The sequence below is a fragment of the Notolepis coatsorum genome, assembly GCF_963971535.1.
Source record: "Notolepis coatsorum genome assembly, chromosome: 14".
NCBI lineage: Eukaryota > Metazoa > Chordata > Actinopteri > Aulopiformes > Paralepididae > Notolepis > Notolepis coatsorum.
Genome location: NC_140178.1, coordinates 31385474 through 31409806, shown reverse-complemented (window position 1 = coordinate 31409806; position 24333 = coordinate 31385474). Strand labels below are relative to the sequence as shown.

The window sequence follows — 24333 nt, the reverse complement described above, 5'->3', positions numbered from 1 at the left end:
AAGGAACTCTGCACTGAGGCATTTAGATTGTAAAGCCTATACACTTTAAACCATTCCTATGGATGTAGCCACACTCTTGAGGGTCTTGAAATGCAGCAAAGTGAAATCCATCCGCAGATGTTATATGTTATAACTGGTTTATCTCAATGTTGAATCCACCTGCAAGTGTCTTGCCCTAGAAAGCCTCCATTTTTCTTTACCCATTACAAAATGAATATTGTTGAAACCTGCAAGCTATGGGTACATGCTAGTCCAGTGGGATTCAATTTAGGGGCAGCCTGGCCTAAAGGTTAGAGAAGCAGGCTTGGGACCGGCAGGTCACCGGTTCGATCCCAAGGAGAGGCCGGAAAAATATGGACAGCGAAGTGAATGAATAACACTATTCCGTCCTTGAGCAAGGAACTTAACCCCCAACTGCTCCAGTGGAGCTCATCAGTGGCCAACAGTGTCAGACTGTGGTTGTACTGGGCAGCTCCTAGTGGCCAACAGTGTCAGACTGTGGTTGTACCGGGCAGCTCCTAGTGGTCAACAGTGTCAGACTGTGGTTGTACTGGGCAGCTCCTAGTGGTCAACAGTGTCAGACTGTGGTTGTACTGGGCAGCTCCTAGTGGTCAACAGTGTCAGACTGTGGTTGTACTGGGCAGCTCCTAGTGGTCAACAGTGTCAGACTGTGGTTGTACTGGGCAGCTCCTAGTGGTCAACAGTGTCAGACTGTGGTTGTACTGGGCAGCTCCTAGTGGTCAACAGTGTCAGACTGTGGTTGTACTGGGCAGCTCCTATTGGTTAACAGTGTCAGACTGTGGTTGTACTGGGCAGCTCATAATGGTTAACAGTGTCATTGTTGTTTTTATCATTGATTGTCACAATGCTTTTACCCTAAGCAGGCTATTTATTTATTGAACGAGTTTTGCTGTCTCCTGGTGTAAATTAGCTCTTGCTACAACCCTGCATGTTTACATTTTGTATTTTGTACTTGATGTTCATTAACATGTGCTGTCCCTATCAAATAAACTATCAAATCAAACTACTGCTACAAAACTAACAGTCACTTAACTTTAGCTTTTGCCCCTTTTATGCATACAATGCCTATGTTTTGGCTAGTGTTGCTCTTCTAGAAAAATAATCCTTTCAGGGATGCCTATTGAAATACTGTACACCTCCAGTACAGAAACATTGTTTATGAGTTTGCGTGTCAGGTAGACCATTGATTGACAGTCGATTCTGCCAATTACGTCACACCGCTTGCACTCCGGCCGTCCGGCGCTGCAGCTGGACCGTATTGCCCACCTCTGCTGTTGATAACGCTAGCCAAGTTAGCTGTACACACATACACAGTGGCAGGGCTGTACGCTAAGCTTTTTCAGTAGGGGCACACTTGCCCCTAAATTAGAAATTTAGGGGCAAAAAATATGTTTTAGGGGCACATTTTTAAATAACTATTTTACCATTATAGTGCAAAAAAATATGTTCCTCCTGCCTCATTACTGTGGTCCTTTTATTTAACATTTAAGTGCTTTTGTTGTCAGGTTTGTATCTTTTATAATGAACCAACTGAACTTCGTATTACCACAGCTGCAAACATTTCTTCTTTCATTGATAACGGTGTATTTGTGAGGTTCGCCTCTTCCCTGGACCTTTAATTCCTGTTCCCTGGACCTTTTATTCCCTGTCTCCTCACCTAACCAGCCCCCACCCTCGCGTTGTCGTTACTGTGAGGTTCGCCTCTTCCCTGGACCTTTAATTCCTGTTCCCTGGACCTTTAATTCCCTGTCTCCTCACCTCTCTAGCCCCCACCCTCGCGTTCGTTTACTCTCGTCTGCTCTTCAGCAGCCCACACCCTTGGACTATCTTTCATTATGTGTTTGATTGGTCCGTGCCGAACACACACTTCTAGTCAAGTATCAATTACCTTCACGCACCTGATGTGTGTTCTAATTAGCGCCCCAGTGGGCTTTAAATACCTCGATCTCCCCCCCAGTCCTTGTCGGGTCGTTCTCTATCTGTAAGCTCCTACGGGAGATTCCCTATCTGTCTGTATGCTGTTTCATCTCCGGCGTGAGACGAGGTGCAAGCCTTTGTCTCACGCGAGTGGGACACAATACTGCGCTCTCTAATTCTCTACGGGAGGTATTCCAGTGTTCCACTCCAGACCCCGCGCCAGACGCGCTCCTACAGCTGATGCGTTCTCCAAGCCGACGCGCACCACTTCAGACGTTTAGCCTGCGCGCTACCACTCCAGACGCGCATCGCTCTCTAATTCTCTACGGGAGGATGCGTCTCTCCGAGCCGGCGCGCTCTCCGAACCGGCGCGTTCTCCAAGCCGACGCGCACCACTTCAGACGTTTAGCCGGCGCGCTACCACTCCAGACGCGCATCGCTCTCTAATTCTCTACGGGAGGATGCGTCTCTCCGAGCCGGCGCGCTCTCCGAACCGGCGCGTTCTCCAAGCCGACGCGCCCCACTCCAGATGTCTAGCCTGCGCGCTCCTACTCCATCCCTGTAAGCAGCTCTGACCCTCGCCCTGTCCAAGGCCTTAACCCTGTTCTCTCTGTCCCTGTCTCCAGCCCGCCTCCGCGGGCCTCTGTCCCTGTTCCCCTCTCCAGTGCCCCTGTTACCTGCCCTGTCCTTTGCCCTGGCCCTGTCCTTTAGCCTTAGCCCCTTAGCCTGCTCGCCTCTTAAAGGCACAGTGCCAATTTTCCCTAATTCTTGTTTCCAGTATTTTGTGTTCTCCCTTGCACCTTAGCCTGCTCGCCTCTTAAAGGCACAGTGCCAATTTTCCCTAATTCTTGTTTCCAGTATTTTGTGTTCTCCCTTAGCCTTCCCCTTAGCCTGCTCGCCTCTTAAAGGCACATTGCCCTTTTTTCCTTGTTCTAGTATTCTTGTGTTCTCCCTTAAAGGGACAGTGCCGCTTTTCTGTTGTATTCAATAAATGCCCAGTTCTTGGCTTACTCTCATACCTGTCTTGTGTTGTGCGATTGGGGTCGGTTACAAACCATAACAGTACGACCCGACCAGTCGACGACCCCAGCCAGCACAGACAGTGTATGTTGAGTTTGTCCTTTGTTAGCTCCCCTGTTAGCTTCCCTGTTAGCTCCCCTGTTAGCCTTTGTTAGCTCCCCTGTTAGCTTCCCTGTTAGCTCCCCTGTTAGCCTGTTAGTCTTCCCTGTTAGCTCCCCTGTTAGCCTTTGTTAGTTCCCCTGTTGACTCCCCTGTTAGCTTCCCTGTTAGCTCCCCTGTTAACCTGTTAGTCTCCCCTGTTAGCTCCCCTGTTAGCTCCCCTGTTAGCCTTTGTTAGCTCCCCTGTTGGCTTCCCTGTTAGCTCCCCTGTTAGCCTGTTAGCTTCCCTGTTAGCCTCGTTAGCTCCCCTGCAGCTTGCCAGGCCTCTACTACCGGCATGGCCCCAGTCTGCTAGCTTAGCCCCGGCTGCTAGCACAGCCTCTATGTTAATGCAGCCCTTGCAGCTAGCATAGGCCCTGTAGCTAGCCATGCCCAGGCAGCTAACCCGGTCCCTCTGCTTGGCCTCCACTTTTTGTGCAGTTTCCCCACTGCTAGGACTGCCCCTTCAGCTAGCAAGGTCAGTTTTCTCCCACTGCTAGGACTGCCCCTTCAGCTAGCAAGGTCAGTTTCCCCACTGCTAGGACTGCCCCTTCAGCTAGCAAGGTCAGTTTTCTCCCACTGCTAGGACTGCCCCTTCAGCTAGCAAGGTCAGTTTCCCCACTGCTAGGACTGCCCCTTCAGCTAGCAAGGTCAGTTTTCTCCCACTGCTAGGACTGCCCCTTCAGCTAGCAAGGTCAGTTTTCTCCCACTGCTAGGACTGCCCCTTCAGCTAGCAAGGTCAGTTTCCCCACTGCTAGGACTGCCCCTTCAGCTAGCAAGGTCAGTTTTCTCCCACTGCTAGGACTGCCCCTTCAGCTAGCAAGGTCAGTTTCCCCACTGCTAGGACTGCCCCTTCAGCTAGCAAGGTCAGTTTTCTCCCACTGCTAGGACTGCCCCTTCAGCTAGCAAGGTCAGTTTTCTCCCACTGCTAGGACTGCCCCTTCAGCTAGCAAGGTCAGTTTTCCCCACTGCTAGGACTGCCCCTTCAGCTAGCAAGGTCAGTTTCCCCACAGCTAGGACTGTCCTTCCAGCTAGCTTGTTCTCTCATGCTGGTCCAGCCCTGTCTGCTAGCCTGGCTCCGGCAGCTAGCGCAGCCTCTATGTTAATGTAGCATTACAGCTAGCATAGGCCCTGTAGCTATCAGTGCCCTGGCAGTTACCCCTCAGCTCCTCTAGTTACCCCTCAGCTCCTCTAGTTACCCCTCAGCTCCTCTAGTTACCCCTCAGCTCCTCTAGTTACCCCTTAGCTCCTCTAGTTACCCCTCAGCTCCTCTAGTTACCCCTCAGCTCCTCTAGTTACCCCTCAGCTCCTCTAGTTACCCCTCAGCTCCTCTAGTTACCCCTCAGCTCCTCTAGTTACCCCTCAGCTCCTCTAGTTACCCCTCAGCTCCTCTAGTTACCCCTCAGCTACCATAGTTACCCCTCAGCTACCCTAGTTACCCCTCAGCTACCCTAGTTACCCCTCAGCTACCCTAGTTACCCCTCAGCTACCATAGTTACCCCTCAGCTACCCTAGTTACCCCTCAGCTACCATAGTTACCCCTCAGCTACCCTAGTTACCCCTCAGCTACCCTAGTTACCCCTCAGCTACCCTAGTTACCCCTCAGCTACCCTGTCCCTTTGCTAGCCCCACTTTGGTGTAGCTTCCCCGCTAGCATGGCCCAATTTTTTGTTTGTTGCCTTGTTTATGTCCCCTGCCCCTCTGTCTGTATTTTTGGGTCGCCCGGTGGCTCCCGTGGAGGGGGGAGTACTGTGAGGTTCGCCTCTTCCCTGGACCTTTAATTCCTGTTCCCTGGACCTTTTATTCCCTGTCTCCTCACCTCACCAGCCCCCACCCTCGCGTTGTCGTTACTGTGAGGTTCGCCTCTTCCCTGGACCTTTAATTCCTGTTCCCTGGACCTTTAATTCCCTGTCTCCTCACCTCTCTAGCCCCCACCCTCGCGTTCGTTTACTCTCGTCTGCTCTTCAGCAGCCCACACCCTTGGACTATCTTTCATTATGTGTTTGATTGGTCCGTGCCGAACACACACTTCTAGTCAAGTATCAATTACCTTCACGCACCTGATGTGTGTTCTAATTAGCGCCCCAGTGGGCTTTAAATACCTCGATCTCCCCCCCAGTCCTTGTCGGGTCGTTCTCTATCTGTAAGCTCCTACGGGAGATTCCCTATCTGTCTGTATGCTGTTTCATCTCCGGCGTGAGACGAGGTGCAAGCCTTCGCCACCTGTCGCCGTTTGCCTGGAGTGGGACACAGTACTGCGCTCTCTAATTCTCTACGGGAGGTATTCCAGTGTTCCACTCCAGACCCCGCGCCAGACGCGCTCCTACAGCTGATGCGTTCTCCAAGCCGACGCGCACCACTTCAGACGTTTAGCCGGCGCGCTACCACTCCAGACGCGCATCGCTCTCTAATTCTCTACGGGAGGATGCGTCTCTCCGAGCCGGCGCGCTCTCCGAACCGGCGCGTTCTCCAAGCCGACGCGCACCACTTCAGACGTTTAGCCGGCGCGCTACCACTCCAGACGCGCATCGCTCTCTAATTCTCTACGGGAGGATGCGTCTCTCCGAGCCGGCGCGCTCTCCGAACCGGCGCGTTCTCCAAGCCGACGCGCCCCACTCCAGACGTCTAGCCTGCGCGCTCCTACTCCATCCCTGTAAGCAGCTCTGACCCTCGCCCTGTCCAAGGCCTTAACCCTGTTCTCTCTGTCCCTGTCTCCAGCCCGCCTCCACGGGCCTCTGTCCCTGTTCCCCTCTCCAGTGCCCCTGTCCCTCGCCCTGTCCAAGGCCTTAACCCTGTTCTCTCTGTCCCTGTCTCCAGCCCGCCTCCGCGGCCCTCTGTCCCTGTTCCCATCTCCAGTGCCCCTGTTTCCTGCCCTGTCCTTTGCCCTGGCCCTGTCCTTTAGCCTTAGCCCCTTAGCCTGCTCGCCTCTTAAAGGCACAGTGCCAATTTTCCCTAATTCTTGCTTCCAGTATTTTGTGTTCTCCCTTAGCCTTCCCCTTAGCCTGCTCGCCTCTTAAAGGCACATTGCCCTTTTTTCCCTTGTTCTAGTATTCTTGTGTTCTCCCTTAAAGGGACAGTGCCGCTTTTCTGTTGTATTCAATAAATGCCCAGTTCTTGGCTTACTCTCATACCTGTCTTGTGTTGTGCGATTGGGGTTGGTTACAAACCATAACAGTATTAACAGTGTTCATAGTCAGTATCTGCTGCACACTGCAACACAGCCGCCTGCTCTAAGACATACACTAAATCATGCTCTGTTTCTCTCTCTCCCTCTCTCTTCCACACACACACACACACAGAGCTCCCTCCCCGGGCCCCTGTCCTGTAAGCTATGGGCTCGTGTTGCTACACGGACCTGTTTGTATGTTGCACGGTCCCTAGGACTCCCTACCATAGATATATATATCTATGCTCCCTACTAGTAAACAGTCAACCCCCCGTCTCTTATTATATGTGAACTAAAGAGTACAAGGTTTACACAACAGCCCCCACCCCTTGTTTTATTGTATTTGTACCTGTACTACCTGCTGTCAGCTGTTTATCTCTCTCTGTGAGCTTGATTAGCTCACGTTAGCTCCGCGGCTAACCCTGAACTAAATCAATGACTAGGTTCTAAAGCATTTCGAGTAGTTTTCACTGCACATAGAAGCAGCCAAACAGCGGGAGAATTTCGGGAGCATATGACCAAAACCCAGTTAGGAACCATCGATTCCCATCCCTACTACTAACTTTACTTTTCTTCATAGCTAAATCAGACAGTAAGCCAGTCTATCAGAGTGAGTGCTCAGTGCTGCGGTCAGGCAAGCGATACCGGAGTCTCATGGTGAGCACAGAAAGACTCAGAAGAAGCTTCTATCCCCAGGCCATCAGGCTGCTCAACGAACAATAAACACTATGCAACAACCATCAAATGCACACAGCACACACATCCACACGTGCACACTCACTTTAAACAAACACACTGCAGCACCCACTCTCCACACTTTATATCACCTAAACACACTTTATATTTATTGGTAAAGGATTTGCACTACAACTCGTACACCTTACTGTAAATTGTACCTAAATTGTACCTCATCCCATTTCTGCTTTGCACTATATAGTATTGTATATTAGTACATTGCATAGTATATTGTATATTGTATGGTAACTCAGTTACTTCTATTCTGCATCGAACATTGTACATATGTCTATACTGAACACTGACTTCTATTTTTACTTCTATTACATGCTATACTATTTTATTTCATACTTATCTTGTCTAGCACAGTCTCTGGAGCGTAACAGTAAGAAGCAGTGCGGCTAGGTGGTGTAGTGGGCAAGGCACTCCGGCGCGGCCAGCCGTGTATAGGTGTAACAGACTGACAGCCAATGAAATGGGTGCATTTGTCACGCTGTCCAAGGAGCTGAACTGCTCTCGTGCAGCCGTGTTCGAATCCCGGTCGGGGCAAAAGCCTGTCATACATTATCAAAGATAAACAGCTATGTTGAATCAATAAACATGAATATCACTAAATAAACATGAATATTGCACAGATTTAGATTATAATAGTAAAGCTATTATAATAGTTCAATGGTTGTGATGGCAAAGTTTGCGTCAGGTTCCTTACTGTATATTTGCATATCGTATGTCACAAATGTAACAGTACTATATACCTGTATGTCATGTATGTCCCTGTCATAAATGTCATGTATGTCATAAATGTCACTATGAATTGAAAATGGCAGACCCTGATGTAAACAAGACAAAAGTCTTTCTCTGGTCTGCATCCCCTTAAACATTTTGTGTATTGAGCCGTACTGTATTGTACCCATTCTGCAATCTGTTAAATAAAGTTTTCATTCATTAATTCTGTCCCCGTCTCTCCTTGTTGCACATATTTAGATTATCATTAGATTGTAGCGGCAGAGGTTTTTGTCAACTTAAATCATGTTTCTTAATTTATGCACAGGACTGTGTGTGGATGACCACGGGCCTGTGGTCCCCAACACCTCTGGGGTCAAACACCATCTCCTCAGTCTTCTTAACATTTAAAACCAGACAGTTATTGTCGCACCAGTTTACAAACCACTGGATTTCCAAATAATAGTCAGCTAGGTCACTGTCATTCTTAATTAGAGCTAAAATGGCAGCGTCATCAGGAAATGTTCATATCATATCTGGTGAATTACCTAGCTCATGGAAGTCGGCCATGGTTCTCCCCTTGTTAAAGGGCGGAGACCCCTCTGACCTAAATAATTATCGCCCTATTTCCAGATTGTCTGTAATGGCCAAAGTCTTTGAATCTCTTGTAAACAAACTGAAAGAGTTTCTAGCTGACCATAATATTCTTAACAAGTCTCAGTCAGGCTTCAGATCCATAGTACTTCAGCGACTATGCTAGTCTCAAATGACATAATTGAAGCACTAGACAAGAAAAAACACTGTGCAGCATTGTTTGTTGATCTGTCTAAAGCGTTTGACTCTGTGGATCACGCATTACTGCAGAGGCTTGGCTGCATATAGGTCTTGGAAAAACGGCTTTGAGCTGGTTTAAAAACGATCTGAAAGAACTGTGTCTCAGTAATAATAATAATAACTTTATTTGTATAGCACCTTTCATACAGGGGATTGCAGTTCAAAGTGCTTTACATCAGTAAGAAATAAAACATAAAATCAGTGTAAAACAAGCAGCAAGAGCAAAGCATAAAGTGGGATAAAATAATGCAGATATATTAATCAATTCATATCAGAACCTCACGTTCCAATATGCTTCTGTAATCTGTTACAAAACATGATAAGGTTATAGTATGCACCCAGCAGATAGTGGGGCGTAAAGATAAAAGGAGAAATAAGTCAAATGAGCAGACATATAAAATCACAGTTTTTCACATTAGGATCTAACATCCTTTAGGGCCACCTTGTTTATGGTTTGATTCAGTTTTAGTAGAATGTAAAATACATGAATGATGAAATGAGCACATAAAGTGCAGACATACTATAAAATCCTCTGATATATAAAATAAAGGAGAATAAAGACATCCCTCCAGGCCTCCAACTCCCTCTGAAAAAACTCTGTCTCAACAAAGTCCTGGAATGGCATCCTGGGATTGGTGAGTCCTTCTGCTGCATAGGTCTGGAAGACCTTAGTGGAGCAGTAGAAGTACAGTATCTCACCGCTCCAGTCTGATAAAAAAAAAAGTGGATGGTGGAGCCATCTCTGAGGAACCGGGACTTTGGCTGACCACAGGCGAGGCAGGTGTGTGTCCTCTTGGGGAGCCGGCGCCGCTGTTGTTGTTGCTGCTGCTTCTCCAGCATCTCACTGAATGAATGAATGAAAACTTTATTTAACAGATTGCAGAATGGGTACAATACAGTACGGCTCAATACACACAATTGTTAAGGGGATGCAGAGCAGAGAAAGACGTTTGTCTTGTTTACATCAGGGTCCCCTATTTTCAATTCATAGTGACATTTATGACACACACAACATACATGACATCATGACATTTATGACATAGGGACATACATGACATACAGGTATATAGTACTGTTACATTTGTGACATATACGATATGCAAATATACAGTACTGTTACCCATAGATCCTAACTATTATAATAGTTCAATGGTTGTGATGGCAAAGTTTGCGTCAGGTTCCTTACTGTATATTTGCATATCGTATGTCACGTAACAGTACTATTGTTTCTGGCTTAAAGGCCAACCTTCATGTTGTATTTTTGTTCAATAAACAATGTGGACTAAACCTTCAACAATACACAGAAGGTTAACCCTTTCACTGCCACACGACAGCCGGTTAACCCTGTAAACCTTCTAGTCCCAAAACATTCTGTGACTAATTCAGTGCAGATTGTAATGTATTGTCATCATGCAGCACAAGTACAGTACAACTAAAAGAGGTTTGGCATCCAACCAGAGTGACTATGTAGCAGTAACGTGAAATAGTAATATACACTGTACAGGTGGTTAAACTGGGTATAACATATATAAATTAGTACTATGAGTACTACATGTATGTACAGAGTTGTAGTATTAATATGTACAGTGATACAGGTATAAAGACACTATGGTAGTAAGTCATTCTGACCAGCAGTGTAACTAGTAAGAGTAGGTAAGAGATATGTACAGATATATATATAATTATATACCAATGTATATTGATGTAAACTACCCATAATTGATCAGTAGGGTTTAACCTGGAGGTTGGGCTTTAACCATCTGGCCCAGGGACTACAACTGAAAACTAGCAACCCTGCTAATGTTGGCATATTTACAGTTTTTAATTTGTATTCATTTATAAATGTATAACTGTTGATTGATATGCACTGTCCCTGATCAAATAAACGGAGTAAAAAATAAAAGCATAGCAGATAGATAGAGATAGATAGATCAGAAACAAAACACGACTCAGTCAGCTTCACAGAGTACATCCAACTGTTGAAACTGCCAACACAAACGCTAAAAAACAGTTTAACCTATTGGTAAACAAACGTATTGTTGAAAATATACAATATGACTGCTGTTGTGACATTGTTGGATCTTATACTGTAGTTTACATTTGAGAAAAAACGAACTCAGTCACTCGGTAAATCAATTCAATTGGAGTCTCTTTAAACAGCGGCAACACAAACCAAATAACCTATTGGTAAACAAACGTATTGTTGAAAATATACAATATGACTGCTGTTGTGACAGTGTTTAGGAATCGGATCTTATTTAGTAGTTTAAACTCACCTTCAAACTTTAACAGGTTGAATAAAAAACGCTACTTTCTCCAGCTCTGCCAAACGGATCTCTTCTTCTGTTCTTCTTCTCCTAAATGTGGATACAGCGGCGCAGCAGCCATCCACAAACTCGCAACAGCGCCACTAGTGGCCAAAATAATACATGGTTTTGTAAACAGGGAGTGGATGGAAGTTAAGGGAAGGATCGTTGTTAAGACACACGAGTGAATGGACGTTAAGGCCAACTACTCCAGGGTGCCGCGCCACGCCACCAGTGTGGAGACGCTAGGATTCGCGTGTTCGAATCCAGCTCTCCACATTGTTTTTCAGTTTGGCTGGTCGTCCGCAGTAATACACATTGGCCGTATTACGGGGAGGGAAAACTGAAGGGTGGGGATCGAACGTTGTGAACAAGCGACTCCTACAAGTCGGTTGGTGCGCCTGCGCAGTAGAATCAGGAAGTGTCGGGGGCAGCGTGAGCCTCCCACGCATTACTCCTCGACACTGAGAGATCGAGCTGCGCAGGTGAAAAGATGCGACTGCTGTTACCTCAAGTACCGGAGGGGACTTGTGCTATGTATGACTTAGTCCACATTGCAGCCGGCTTGTGGGAGGCAAGAAACAGCGTTCGTGACAGGGGAGGGTTGAATTGGATGATACGAAATTGGGATGGGAGAAAATATGGAAAAATGGGAGAAAAAGTGGATAAAAAAAAACAGTAAGAAGCAGCAAAAATGTAATCTCACCAGTTCCACATATTATTTTTACGCACAGTTATTGTTATGTTTGAAGGCTCACAGTGTTCCATTAAGGATACCAATTGTACACCACAGATACCACAAATTCTTCTATGAAAGAGAGACATCGAGAGGTTTTGTATCAGATTTTTATCATCAATTACTACCGTCCTCGTATGAAATCCTCCACCTAGACTCAGTCTGGAGGAGGGATATACCAGACCTGGAAATAGATTTTGATTGGCAAGAAGCCTGGGCAAATGTTCGACTTGCATCAAGGAACCCGGACCATCAACAAATCAAATCAATCAAACTATATTCATAGGACATACTTGACTCCTATAAGACTGAACAGAATGGGTCTTAAACAAGACTCCAAATGCTCCTTATGTACAAATGGGGACGAGGGGACATTTATGCACATATACTGGGACTGCCCACCAGTTAAGATATTCTGTAAAGAAGTGACCCAGCAATTATCAAATCTCTTAACCCTGAATATACCTGTACACCCCTCTGTGTTACTGCTGAATGATGTTTTTGAGTGTGCAGTACCTATACAGCTAAAGAGATTGGTTTTATCTGGTATCACAGCGGCTAAAAAGCTGATAGCATCACGATGGTTTCAACCGGAAAAAATGTGCCGGTAGGTCTGGATTCTTGCATATCTCGATGTGATTTATCTAGAAATATCTACAGCAAGAATTTTGAGTCTCAATGAATCCAAAATGACAATATGGTTAGAAGTGGTGGAGAGAATAAAAGCTAGCATATAATGGTAGTGCCTGGTTAGGAGCGAATGATAATGGATGGATTATCCAATGGGGGGTCCGGGGGGGGGGGGGGGAGCGAGCGAGAGCATATGTGTGTAGGGTATTAGATAGCAGGTATTAGGTGTATATCTTGTATAAGACATTTATCTAAATGGTGATTTCATTGGATGTGCACTGTTAATTAATGCTTGTATATCTAATTTTATGTTATCATGTTTGTTTGTGTTTGTTTAAAAAAAAACAAAAAATGTATAAAAGTATTCTGTACTTCTGTATGACAACTATTAAAGAAACTTCCTCTCCTCCTACTATCTCCTCTCCTCCTATTTCCTATCCTCTCCTCCTACTATCTCCTCTCCTACGATCTCCTCTCCTCTCCTACTATCTCCTCTCCTCCTACTATCTCCTCTCCTCCTACTATCTCCTCTCCTCCTATCTCCTATCCTCTCCTCCTACTATCTCCTCTCCTCCTATCTCCTATCCTCTCCTCCTACTATCTCCTCTCCTCCTACTATCTCCTCTCCTCCTATCTCCTATCCTCTCCTCCTACTATCTCCTCTCCTCCTATATCCTCTCCTCCTACTATCTCCTCTCCTCCTACTATCTCCTCTCCTCCTATATCCTCTCCTCTCCTACTATCTCCTCTCCTCTTATATCCTCTCCTCTCCTACTATCTCCTCTCCTCTTACTATCTCCTCTCCTCCTACTAGAATAGAATAGAATAGAATAGATCTTTATTGTCATTGTTACAGTTGTTACAACGAAATTAAAAAAAATGCAACCCTAGGTGCTAGTAAAATAAGAATAAAAACAGTCCTAAACACAGTGTTAAATATAAAAACAGGGTGGGGCGTAAATAACATTAATAAAACAGGGGGGTATAAAATATAATTGCACTATCTCTTAATGTTGTGTGTGTGTGTGTGTGTGTGTGTGTGTGTGTGTGCGTGTGCGTGGTGGGGGGGGGGGGGTGCAAGGAGGCTGTTGTTTTAAAATTTAGCTGAGTTTAGTGCACATATGGCCCTGGGGTAAAAACTAAACTTCAGTCTGTTAGTCGGGGTGGGCATGACGCTGAAACGCCTGCCCGAGCGCAGCCGCACGAGGTGCTTGTTGCCCGGGTGGTGTGGGTCCTTCAGTATTTTTACTGCTTTTTTGAGGCAGCGGGAGTTGTATAGTCCCTCCAGTGAGGGGAGAGCGCAGCCGATGATCTTCTGGGCCGAGTTGACGACCCTCTGGAGCGCCTTCCTCTCTGCGGCTGTGCAGCTGAGGAACCACACATTTATGCAGTAGGTGAGGATGCTTTCCACGGAGCAGCGGTAAAAAGACACAAGCAGGTCTTGTCTGAGATGGTAGTTTCTTAGTACTCTCAGGAAGTAGAGTCTCTGCTGTGCCTTTTTTACTATCGCCGTGGTGTTGATTCTCCAGGTCAGGTCATCCTCCAGGTGGACACCCAGGAACTTGATGACCGAGACTCTCTCCACACATCCCCCGTCGATATACAGGGGCTGTATGTCGGTCTTCTTCCTCCTGTAGTCCACGATCATCTCCTGGGTCTTTAGCTTGTTCAGCTGTAGGTTGTTATCCTTGCACAGGGCTGACAGCTGCTCTATTTCATCGCGATACGTGACCTTTTGTGATGCAGCCCACCACGGTGGTGTCGTCAGCGAACTTGATGATGGTGTTGTTGGGGTGGACTGCGGTGAAGTCGTGGGTGTAAATGGAGTAAAAAAGGGGACTCAGCACGCAGCCCTGGGGGGATCCGGTGCTGAGGCTGATGGCTGTGGAGGTGTGGGGGCCTATTCTGACCCTCTGGGGGCGGTCAGAGAGGAAGTCCTTAGACCACCGGCAGAGGGGATGGTTTAGTCCAAGGTCCATGAGTTTGGGCACTAGTCTGTCAGGCAGGATGGTGTTAAATGCAGAACTAAAGTCCACGAAGAGCAGCCGTGCGTAGCCCCCCGCTCTCTCCAGATGGGACAGGGTAGAGTGGAGAGTCGTGGCGATGGCGTCCTCCGTGGACCTGTTGGCTCTATAGGCCATCTCATCTCATCTCATCTCCTCTCCTCCTACAATCTCCTCTCCTCTCCTCCTCCTATCTCCTCTCCTACTATCTCCTCTCCTCCTACTATCTCCTCTCCTCCTACTATCTCCTCTCCTCTTACTATCTCCTCTCATCCTACTATCTCCTCTCTCTCCTCTCCTCCTACTATCTCCTCTCCTCCTACTATCTCCTCTCCTCCTCCTATATCCTCTCCTCCTACGATCTCCTCTCCTCTTACTATCTCCTCTCCTCTCATCCTACTATCTCCTCTCCTACTATCTCCTCTCCTCCTACTATCTCCTCATCTCATCCTACTATCTCCTCATCCTACTATCTCCTCATCCTACTATCTCCTCTCCTACTATCTCCTCTCCTACTATCTTCTCTCCTCTCCTACTATCTCCTCTCATCCTACTATCTCCTCTCATCCTACTATCTCCTCTCATCCTACTATCTCCTCTCATCCTACTATCTCCTCTCATCCTACTATCTCCTCTCATCCTAGGAGGGGGGGGGGGGGGGGGGGGCGGTTCGTGTGCTCCATGACCTGTGGCCGTGCCGGGGGGGGGGGTGGCGGGTCGTGTGCTCCATGACCTGTGGCCGTGTGCCGGGGGGGGGGGGGGGTTGTGTGCTCTGTGGCCGGGGGGGGGGGGGGGGTTGTGTGCTCTGTGGCCGTGCCGGGGGGGGGGGGGGGGGGGGGGGTTGTGCTCTGTGGCCGTGCCGGGGGGGGGGGGGGTCGTGTGCTCTGTGGCCATGCCGGGGGGGGGGGGGGTGTCGTGTGCTCTGTGGCCGTGCCGGGGGGCGGGGGGGGGTCGTGTGCTCTGTGGCCTGTTCAGTACTGGCCGGGGTCCGTCGGGGCAGGAGAGGTCTGGGGGGGGTTGGTTGGGGCCGTGGGGGAGGTCTGGGGGGGGGGGGGGGGGTTTGGTTGGGGCCGTGGGGAGGTCTGGGGGGGGATTGGTTGGGGCTCTGGGGGAGATCTGGGGGGGGATGGGTTGGGGCCGTGGGGGAGGTCTGGGGGGGTTTGGTTGGGGCCGTGGGTGCCAGCGGCTGCTGGATCCCGGGGGTTCACATGCTTGTGCACACAGGGATGTTTCATGTTTGGTCTGTATTTGGTGAATGGTCCGGGTGTATTCGGGCTGTTTGTGTTTCTCTTTGGTCATGATCAGGGGGGCGTCTTGGATGGGGATGTGGTGGGGATTGATGTGTGGGGTGTTTGGTAGGGATGCCCCGATCACGTTTTTTTGCCACCGATACCGATCACCGATCGTCTATGAGTCATATCGGCCGATACACTGCCGATACCGATCGTTTGGTTTTCTTATAGCAGCTGGCAGTATTATACTGTAGGTCTAACACAGGCATTCTCAAAGTCCTGTCTAAATTATCTAATCTAATCTTAGAAATTAAGTAAAGTGAATAGTACTGGGTGTTGAGCATAACAGTATCTAAGTACATTTACTTCTGACCATTATAGTCAAAGTATTTTCCTATGAACTGAAACTTATAAGATGTCCTCAGTGTTCAGTTAGCTATGAAGCACGATAGCTAATCAGCCAACAGCTGGAAAAACGAATTATGTTATAAGACATTGATATCAGGAGCTATCTGTAGCTACTGCTAGCCAGCTAGATAACGTTAGACAATGCCTCATGTATTAAACTAAAGTAAATAGTTGACTGAGTAATTTTGTTTAAACAGTAACGTTAGCTAGGTAGCTAACGTTAGCTCACGGAACAATGTTAGCTAGTTAGCCAACACTAGCCAACTACTACGAAAACAATTGCCAAAATTATGATATCAGACGTTGATATCAGGAGCTATCAGTAGCTAGCCAGCTAGATAACGTTAGACAATGCCTCATGTATTAAACTAAAGTAAATAGTTGACTGAGTAATTTTGTTTAAACAGTAACGTTAGCTAGGTAGCTAATGTTAGCTCACGGAACAATGTTAGCTAGTTAGCCAACACTAGCCAACTACTACGAAAACAATTGCCAAAATTATGATATCAGACGTTGATATCAGGAGCTATCAGTGGCTAGCCAGCTAGATAACGTTAGACAATGCCTCATGTATTAAACTAAAGTGAATAGTTGACTGGGTAAATTTGTTTAAACAGTAAAGTTAGCTAGTATCACTCGAGGTGCACTCGACACTTTCCGGAGCATTTGTTGACATGGGTCTGTGAGGGGGAGGAGTGGAGGGGCAAGGCGTGCAGCAGCAGCAGCAGCTGTGAGCAAGAGAGACAGCGAGTGAGAACTCCGCTGAGAATTGGATCATGTTTTTCGCGCGTGTCATCGATCGGTTTTCACGATCGGTGAACGTTTGCACTCTGGTTGGATGCCAAACTTATTTTTGTTGTACTGTACTATGACTATGACAATACATTTTAATCTAATCTAATCTAATATTGAATGCATGTAAGTATTGTGGTGGAAAATCTATAATAGTTGTACATATATCCATAAATGATTGCATATATTCAAATTACACTTCACGACACCTGTATAGTGATTCATCATAATTGTGACTGCTTGTCAGGAGAATGCACACAGAGATGTTCAATATCCTGGTTTATGTCAAAACCACCCAAATCTGTGTGATTCAGTTTAGTGTGACCACTTGCAAGAGAACACAACAACCTGACCTCATCTCAGCACTAAGATGTCAAATGTCCTGCTGGAAATCAAATAAAACCATGAGGACATAGTTTAGATTAGATTAAATTAAATTAGATTAAGATGTATTGTCATTATACAGCACAAGTCCAGTACAAAGAAAATAAGTTTGGCATACAAAAATAATTAGTGACCTCAGAATAAACTCTGATGCAAACAAAGTCTCAATTCTCATCCTATTAGATCTAAGCGCAGTGTTTGACACAATCGACCATGATATCCTAATAAATCGTCTAGAAAAGTTAGTTGGTCTTTCTGACTATGTATTAAACTGGTTCAGAACATATATCAAAGGGAGAAAATATTACATCAGGCTTGGAGATCATTCTTCTGAGAAACGTGACACCTGCTTCGGAGTTCCACAGTGGAGCTGCCTTGGTCCATTATTATTCTCACTATACATGCTGCCACTCTGAGACATCATTAGAAAACACAATGTATGTTTCCATATTTACGCAGATGACACACAATTGTACATCTCCGCTGAACCTGTTAGGGCAGCAGTGGCGGAGCCCAATAGCAGAACACAGGAGGAGAGAGAATGGAGCGTTTTATGTTGGTTTTAATGAAGGCACCAAGCAGACAGGTATGAATTTACAGGAATGTGCAATAGGCGCGAGCAGGTGCACTCCTCGTGCAGCACAGGAGCGTCCAGGTGGGTGGTGTCTCGGGAGTGGTGGTCGTGGGCACAGGGAGAACAAGATTAGGACAAGGCAGGCAACAAGGAAAAAGAGCAGCAAGGCTATAGAGTGTGTTGTCGTACCTAGGTTGTTAGGCTAACACTGCAGAATCCGTGGGCTGATGTAGGGGTTTGTTGATGAGGGAATCCCTCACAGCCACGCTGATTGATGTCCCTCTGGCAGCATGGGAATGCTGGGGTCGGATGCTGCCCATATAAGGGTGTGGAAGGATGAGGGGTGAGGAAGGCTCTCGCCATGATGGTGTGGATGCTGCACGAATCCGCTTCAAGGCCCTCGACCTAGCATACCGTGCGGCAAAGGGAACTGCTCCCGCCTACCTCCGGTCAATGGTCTCTAACTACACACCCTCAAGACCCCTACGCTCTGCATCTTCTGGCCGCCTCAGACCTACTCCTATCCAAGCTCCGGGAGGGTCATCAAAGAGAAGTCGCCTATTCTCAGTCCTTGCCCCACAATGGTGGAATGAACTACCCACCCCAGTTAGGACAGCCGAAACACGTCCAATCTTTCGCCGTCGACTAAAGACGCACTTCTTCAACCATTATCTGAATAAAAAAATAAAAATAAAATCTAACCCTAACTAACCATACTGTCATGCACTTGTCCTAATAAACTAACCTACACTGTAGCACTCAACACTTTGATGAACATTGTTACTCAGCTGATAGAGTTGTGCCCTTCCTGATGGCTTGTCGTACAGAACTTGTAAGTCGCTTTGGATAAAAGCGTCAGCTAAATGACTAAATGTAAATGTAAATGTAAGGAGGAGGGGTGAGGAAGGCTCTCGCCGTGATGGTGTGGAAGGAGGAGGGGTGAGGAAGGCTCTCGCCGTGATTATGACAGAACCAAAATTGATCACACAGCTATTAACTCCATCTACGCCTGTCTCTTAGCAATAAACAAATGGATGACGAACAACTTCCTAAAATTAAATGAGGGCAAAACTGAAATCCTACTAGTCGGTCCTATAACAAAAAGAGAAATGTTACAGAGCAATATGGAGCAACTTACTCCTTGGATCAAACCCGAAGTTACAAGTCTTGGTGTTATTATAGACTCAGACCTAAGCTTTAAATCACACATCAACAAGGTGACAAAAACATAATTTTTCCACCTTAGAACATAGCTAAGGTATGGCCGTTTATAAATAAAAAATATGCTGAAAAACTGATCGATGCCTTTATCTCAAGCCGACTTGACTACTGTAATGCACTCCTCACTGACCTCCCAAAAAAAACCACAGAACGACTACAACTCATTCAAAACTCAGCAGCTAGGCTACTAACTAGAACCAAGAGGAGAGACCACATCAGTCCAGTATTAGCTAACCTACACTGGCCTCCGGTAACATTTAGAATTGATTTCAAGGTCCTCCTCCTTATATACAAAGCACTAAATGGAACAGGACCAAGCTACATTGCAAATTCTCTAGTCAACTATGTGCCTCCTAGAACATTGCGATCATCTACTACTGGTCTATTGAAGGTTCCAAGCCACAGTCTAAGGAAAATCGGGGATGCAGCCTTTGCAAACTATGCACCAAAGTTATGGAACACACTACCTATGGACATTAGGGAAGCTAGATCTCTTAATATTTTCAAAAATAAGCTAAAAACGTACCTCTTCACCATAGCCTTCTAATACATTTGTGAGGATTCGCCTGTTCCCTGAACTTTTCCCTGTCTACTCTCCTTCACCAGCCCCCACCCTTGCGATGATTTACTCTCCTCTACTCTTCACCAGCCCCCACCCTTGGACTTTCTTGTTCAATTACCATCACGCAGCTGTCATAGTTTGTGATTAGCGCCCCTGAGGGCTTTATATACCTGGACCTCCCTTCCAGTCCTGGTCGGGTCGTTCTGTATCTGTGTTCACTCTGTGTTCATGGAGTTCTGTACGTTACCATCCTGTACGTTACCATCACCTGCCGCGTCTCCGGCGTGAGACGACGTGCCAGCCATCACCACCTGTCGCCGTTTGCCTGGAGTGGGACACCGCCTTCGCTCTCTAATTCTCTACGGGAGGTTGCCAGTGTTCCCACTCCAGACGTCAAGCCGGCGCGCCATCGCTCCCTATTTCCACGGGAGGATGGCGTCTCTTCCCCCCGGCCTCCGCTGTCGGGTCCCTGTCTCCGTGCCCGGCCTCCGCCGTCGGGCCCCTGTCTCCGTGCCCGGCCTCCGCCGTCGGGCCCCTGTCTCCGTGCCCGGCCCCCCCCGAGGAGGAGGAAGAGGATCTCCGTGCCTGGAGTGGGACACCGCCTTCGCTCTCTAATTCTCTACGGGAGGTTGCCAGTGTTCCCACTCCAGACGTCAAGCCGGCGCGCCATCGCTCCCTATTTCCACGGGAGGATGGCGTCTCTTCCCCCCGGCCTCCGCCGTCGGGCCCCTGTCTCCGTGCCCGGCCTCCGCCGTCGGGCCCCTGTCTCCGTGCCCGGCCCCCCCGAGGAGGAGGAAGAGGATCTCCGTGCCTGGAGTGGGACACCGCCTTCGCTCTCTAATTCTCTACGGGAGGTTGCCAGTGTTCCCACTCCAGACGTCAAGCCGGCGCGCCATCGCTCCCTATTTCCACGGGAGGATGGCGTCTCTTCCCCCCAGCCTCCGCTGTCGGGCCCCTGTCTCCGTGCCCGGCCTCCGCCGTCGGGCCCCTGTCTCCGTGCCCGGCCTCCGCCGTCGGGCCCCTGTCTCCGTGCCCGGCCCCCCCGAGGAGGAGGAAGAGGATCTCCGTGCCTGGAGTGGGACACCGCCTTCGCTCTCTAATTCTCTACGGGAGGTTGCCAGTGTTCCCACTCCAGACGTCAAGCCGGCGCGCCATTGCTCCCTATTTCCACGGGAGGATGGCGTCTCTTCCCCCCGGCCTCCGCCGCCGGGCCCCTGTCTCCGTGCCCGGCCTCCGCCGTCGGGCCCCTGTCTCCGTGCCCGGCCCCCCCCGAGGAGGAGGAAGAGGATCTCCGTGCCTGGAGTGGGACACCGCCTTCGCTCTCTAATTCTCTACGGGAGGTTGCCAGTGTTCCCACTCCAGACGTCAAGCCGGCGCGCCATCGCTCCCTATTTCCACGGGAGGATGGCGTCTCTTCCCCCCGGCCTCTGCTGTCGGGCCCCTGTCTCCGTGCCCGGCCTCCGCCGTCGGGCCCCTGTCTCCGTGCCCGGCCTCCGCCGTCGGGCCCCTGTCTCTGTGCCCGGCCCCCCCGAGGAGGAGGAAGAGGATCTCCGTGCCTGGAGTGGGACACCGCCTTCGCTCTCTAATTCTCTACGGGAGGTTGCCAGTGTTCCCACTCCAGACGTCAAGCCGGCGCGCCATCGCTCCCTATTTCCACGGGAGGATGGCGTCTCTTCCCCCCGGCCTCCGCCGTCGGGCCCCTGTCTCCGTGCCCGGCCTCCGCCGTCGGGCCCCTGTCTCCGTGCCCGGCCTCCGCCGTCGGGCCCCTGTCTCCGTGCCCGGCCCCCCCCGAGGAGGAGGAAGAGGATCTCCGTGCCTGGAGTGGGACACCGCCTTCGCTCTCTAATTCTCTACGGGAGGTTGCCAGTGTTCCCACTCCAGACGTCAAGCCGGCGCGCCATCGCTCCCTATTTCCACGGGAGGATGGCGTCTCTTCCCCCCGGCCTCCGCTGTCGGGCCCCTGTCTCCGTGCCCGGCCTCCGCCGTCGGGCCCCTGTCTCCGTGCCCGGCCTCCGCCATCGGGCCCCTGTCTCCGTGCCCGGTCTCCGCTGTCGGGCCCCTGTCTCCGTGCCCGGCCCCCGCCGTCGGGTCCCTGTCTCCGTACCAGGCCTCTGCCGTCGGGCCCCTGTCTCCGTGCCCGGCCCCCGCCGTCGGGTCCCTGTCCCCGTACCAGGCCTCCGCCGTCGGGTCCCCGTGCCAGGCCTCCGCCGTCGGGCCCCTGTCCCCTTGCCAGGCCTCCGCCGTCGGAACCCTGTCCTCATTCCCTGTAAGCAGCTCTGGCCCTCGCCCTGTCCAAGGCCTTAACCCTGTTCTCTGTCCCTGTCTCAGCCCGCCTCTCCGGGCCTCTGTCCCTGTCCCCATCTCCAGTGCCCCTGGTCCTGGTCCTGACATTTAGCCCTGGCCCGTAGCCCTGGCCCGTAGCCCTGGCCCTTAGCCTTTGTCCCTGACACTTAGCCCTGTCCCTTAGCCTGTTCGCCTCTTAAAGGCACAGTGCCGCATTTTCCTTATTTCCTTGACTCTAGTGTTTTTGTGTTCTCCCCTGTTCCCCTCTCCAGTGCCCCTGGTCCTGGTCCTTGACATTTAGCCCTGGCCCTGTCCCTTAGCCCTAGTCCCTTAGCCTGTTCGCCTCTTAAAGGCACAGTGCCGCATTTTCCAGTTTTCCTTGACTAGTGTTTTTGTGTTCTCCCATAAAGGGACTGTTCCGCCTTTTGTTCTATAATAAAGATTTGCCCTGTTTTGGCTTACTCTCATACCTGTCTTGTGTTGTGCGATTGGGGTCGGTTACAAACCATAACAACATTCTGCTGTTGATTGTACTGTAGCACTATTTTACTCTGTCCATTCTATTGCATCATTTTACTATGTATTCTATTCTACTATTTTATTGCACTGTATTATTTTACTCTGTCTATTACTTTTTATTACAGGTTCAAAACTGTCAGGTAACTGTGTGGGTATCAAACAAGAGACTGTCAGGCTTTAAAACGGTGTAGGACCCAGGCCTAGAACTGCACCCTGAGAGAGGGAACTGCGCCCTGAGAGGGAGGTTTGCCCTGAGTGGGAGGTTCGAAGGGTCAAAGTGGGTATAAAACAGGAAGGAAGACTGTCAAGTTTTAAACTGTGGATACCAAACAGAGAAAGTAAAGACGACTTTGAACTGTTGAACAGTAATCCAGAACTAGTTTATTGCACTGTAAAAAAAAATCTTTTTATCTATTCTATTCTACTATTTTATTGCACTGCACTATTGCACTATTTGATCTTACTCTTTTTATTATTGTCTATTTAAAACTGAATCAAACCATAAACAAGGTGACCCCCTCCTAATGTACAGTCTCCTCCCCACCGTATGTATATATTCTCTCCCCACCGTATGTATATTTCTCTCCCACCCACCCACCCCCTCCTAATGTACAGTCCCCTCCCCATCATATGTATATACTCTGTCAGGATCTATGGGTAACAGTACTGTATATTTGCATATCGTATATGTCACAAATGTAACAGTACTAAATACCTGTATGTCATGTATGTCCCTATGCCATAAATGTCATGTATGTCCCTATGCCGTAAATGTCATGTATGTTGTGTATGTCATAAATGTCACTATGAATTGAAAATGGGGGACCCTGATGTAAACAAGACAAACGTCTTTCTCTGGTCTGCATCCCCTTAACAATTGTGTGTATTTATTGAGCCGTACTGTATTGTACCCATTCTGCAATTTGTTAAATAAAGTTTTCATTCATTCATTCATGTTAGATCCTAATGGGGAAAAAAATTAAGTTTATTATTTTTATTTATTATTAGGTTATTATTATTATTATTTATTTAAATAGAATGAGAGAACTGTACAACATCACCAAGAAGCTGGCAGGAAAGTACAGCAAACCAGAACGACCTGTGAAGGACAAAGAGGGAAGACCGATAACAACGGGAGAGGAGCAACAAAAGAACAGATGGATGGAGTATTTTGAAGAACTTCTAAACCGGCCAGCACCACAGAACCCACCAGACATCGCACAGGCTGACACAGACCTACCCATAGCCTGCAACGCACCAACCAGGGAAGAAATTAGGAAGGCTATCAAGCAGCTGAGGAACGGAAAGGCTGCAGGACCAGACAACATCCCTGCGGAGGCACTGAAGTCAGATATAGAAACCACGGTGAAGATGCTCCACCCACTCTTCATGAAGATATGGGAGGAAGAAGACGTGCCAGGAGATTGGAAAGAGGGCTATCTCATCAAGATCCCAAAGAAAGGCGACCTTAGCAATTGCGCAAATTACAGAGGGATCACACTGCTATCAGTGCCAGGGAAAGTTTTTAACAGAGTAATCTTGAACAGGATGAAGGACCTCATCGATGGACAACTCCGCGATGAGCAAGCTGGTTTCCGCAAGGACCGATCCTGCACAGACCAAATTGCAGTGCTGCGCATCATCGTGGAGCAGTCGATAGAGTGGAACTCGCCCCTGTACATAAATTTTGTGGACTATGAGAAAGCCTTTGACAGCCTAGACAGAGAGACCCTCTGGAAGCTTCTCCGACATTACGGGGTGCCGACCAAGATTGTTTCCATCATCAGGAACTCCTATGAGGGACTGACATGCAAGGTGGTCCACGGAGGGCAGCTCACAGAGGCATTCCAAATGAAGACCGGGGTCAGACAAGGTTGTCTGCTCTCGCCCTTCCTCTTCCTGCTGGCCATTGACTGGATAATGAAGACCTCCACAGCACAGAGAAGGTACGGGATTCAGTGGACACCTTGGACGCAACTTGACGACTTGGACTATGCTGACGATTTGGCACTACTGTCGCACACCCAACAACAGATGCAGGAGAAGACCAACAACGTGGCATCCACTTCCGCGCAAGTGGGACTCAACATCCACAAAGGCAAGACTAAGATCCTCAAGACCAATGCAGC

At 48.6% G+C, this 24333-nt stretch overlaps 1 protein-coding gene across 1 annotated transcript in view; it reads right to left on the bottom strand.

Annotated features, from left to right (window-relative positions):
• Positions 1-14367, bottom strand: part of LOC311240491 (apolipoprotein B-100-like) — a gene marked incomplete at both ends in the record, with an annotated part of 64774 nt that extends 50407 nt beyond the window's left edge. The window contains one exon of the mRNA XM_084329070.1: positions 13959-14367. Within this exon, the coding sequence (XP_084185196.1) occupies positions 13959-14367 (409 nt within the window). The remainder of the gene's footprint in view (positions 1-13958) is intronic.
• Positions 14368-24333: the final 9966 nt, after the last annotated feature.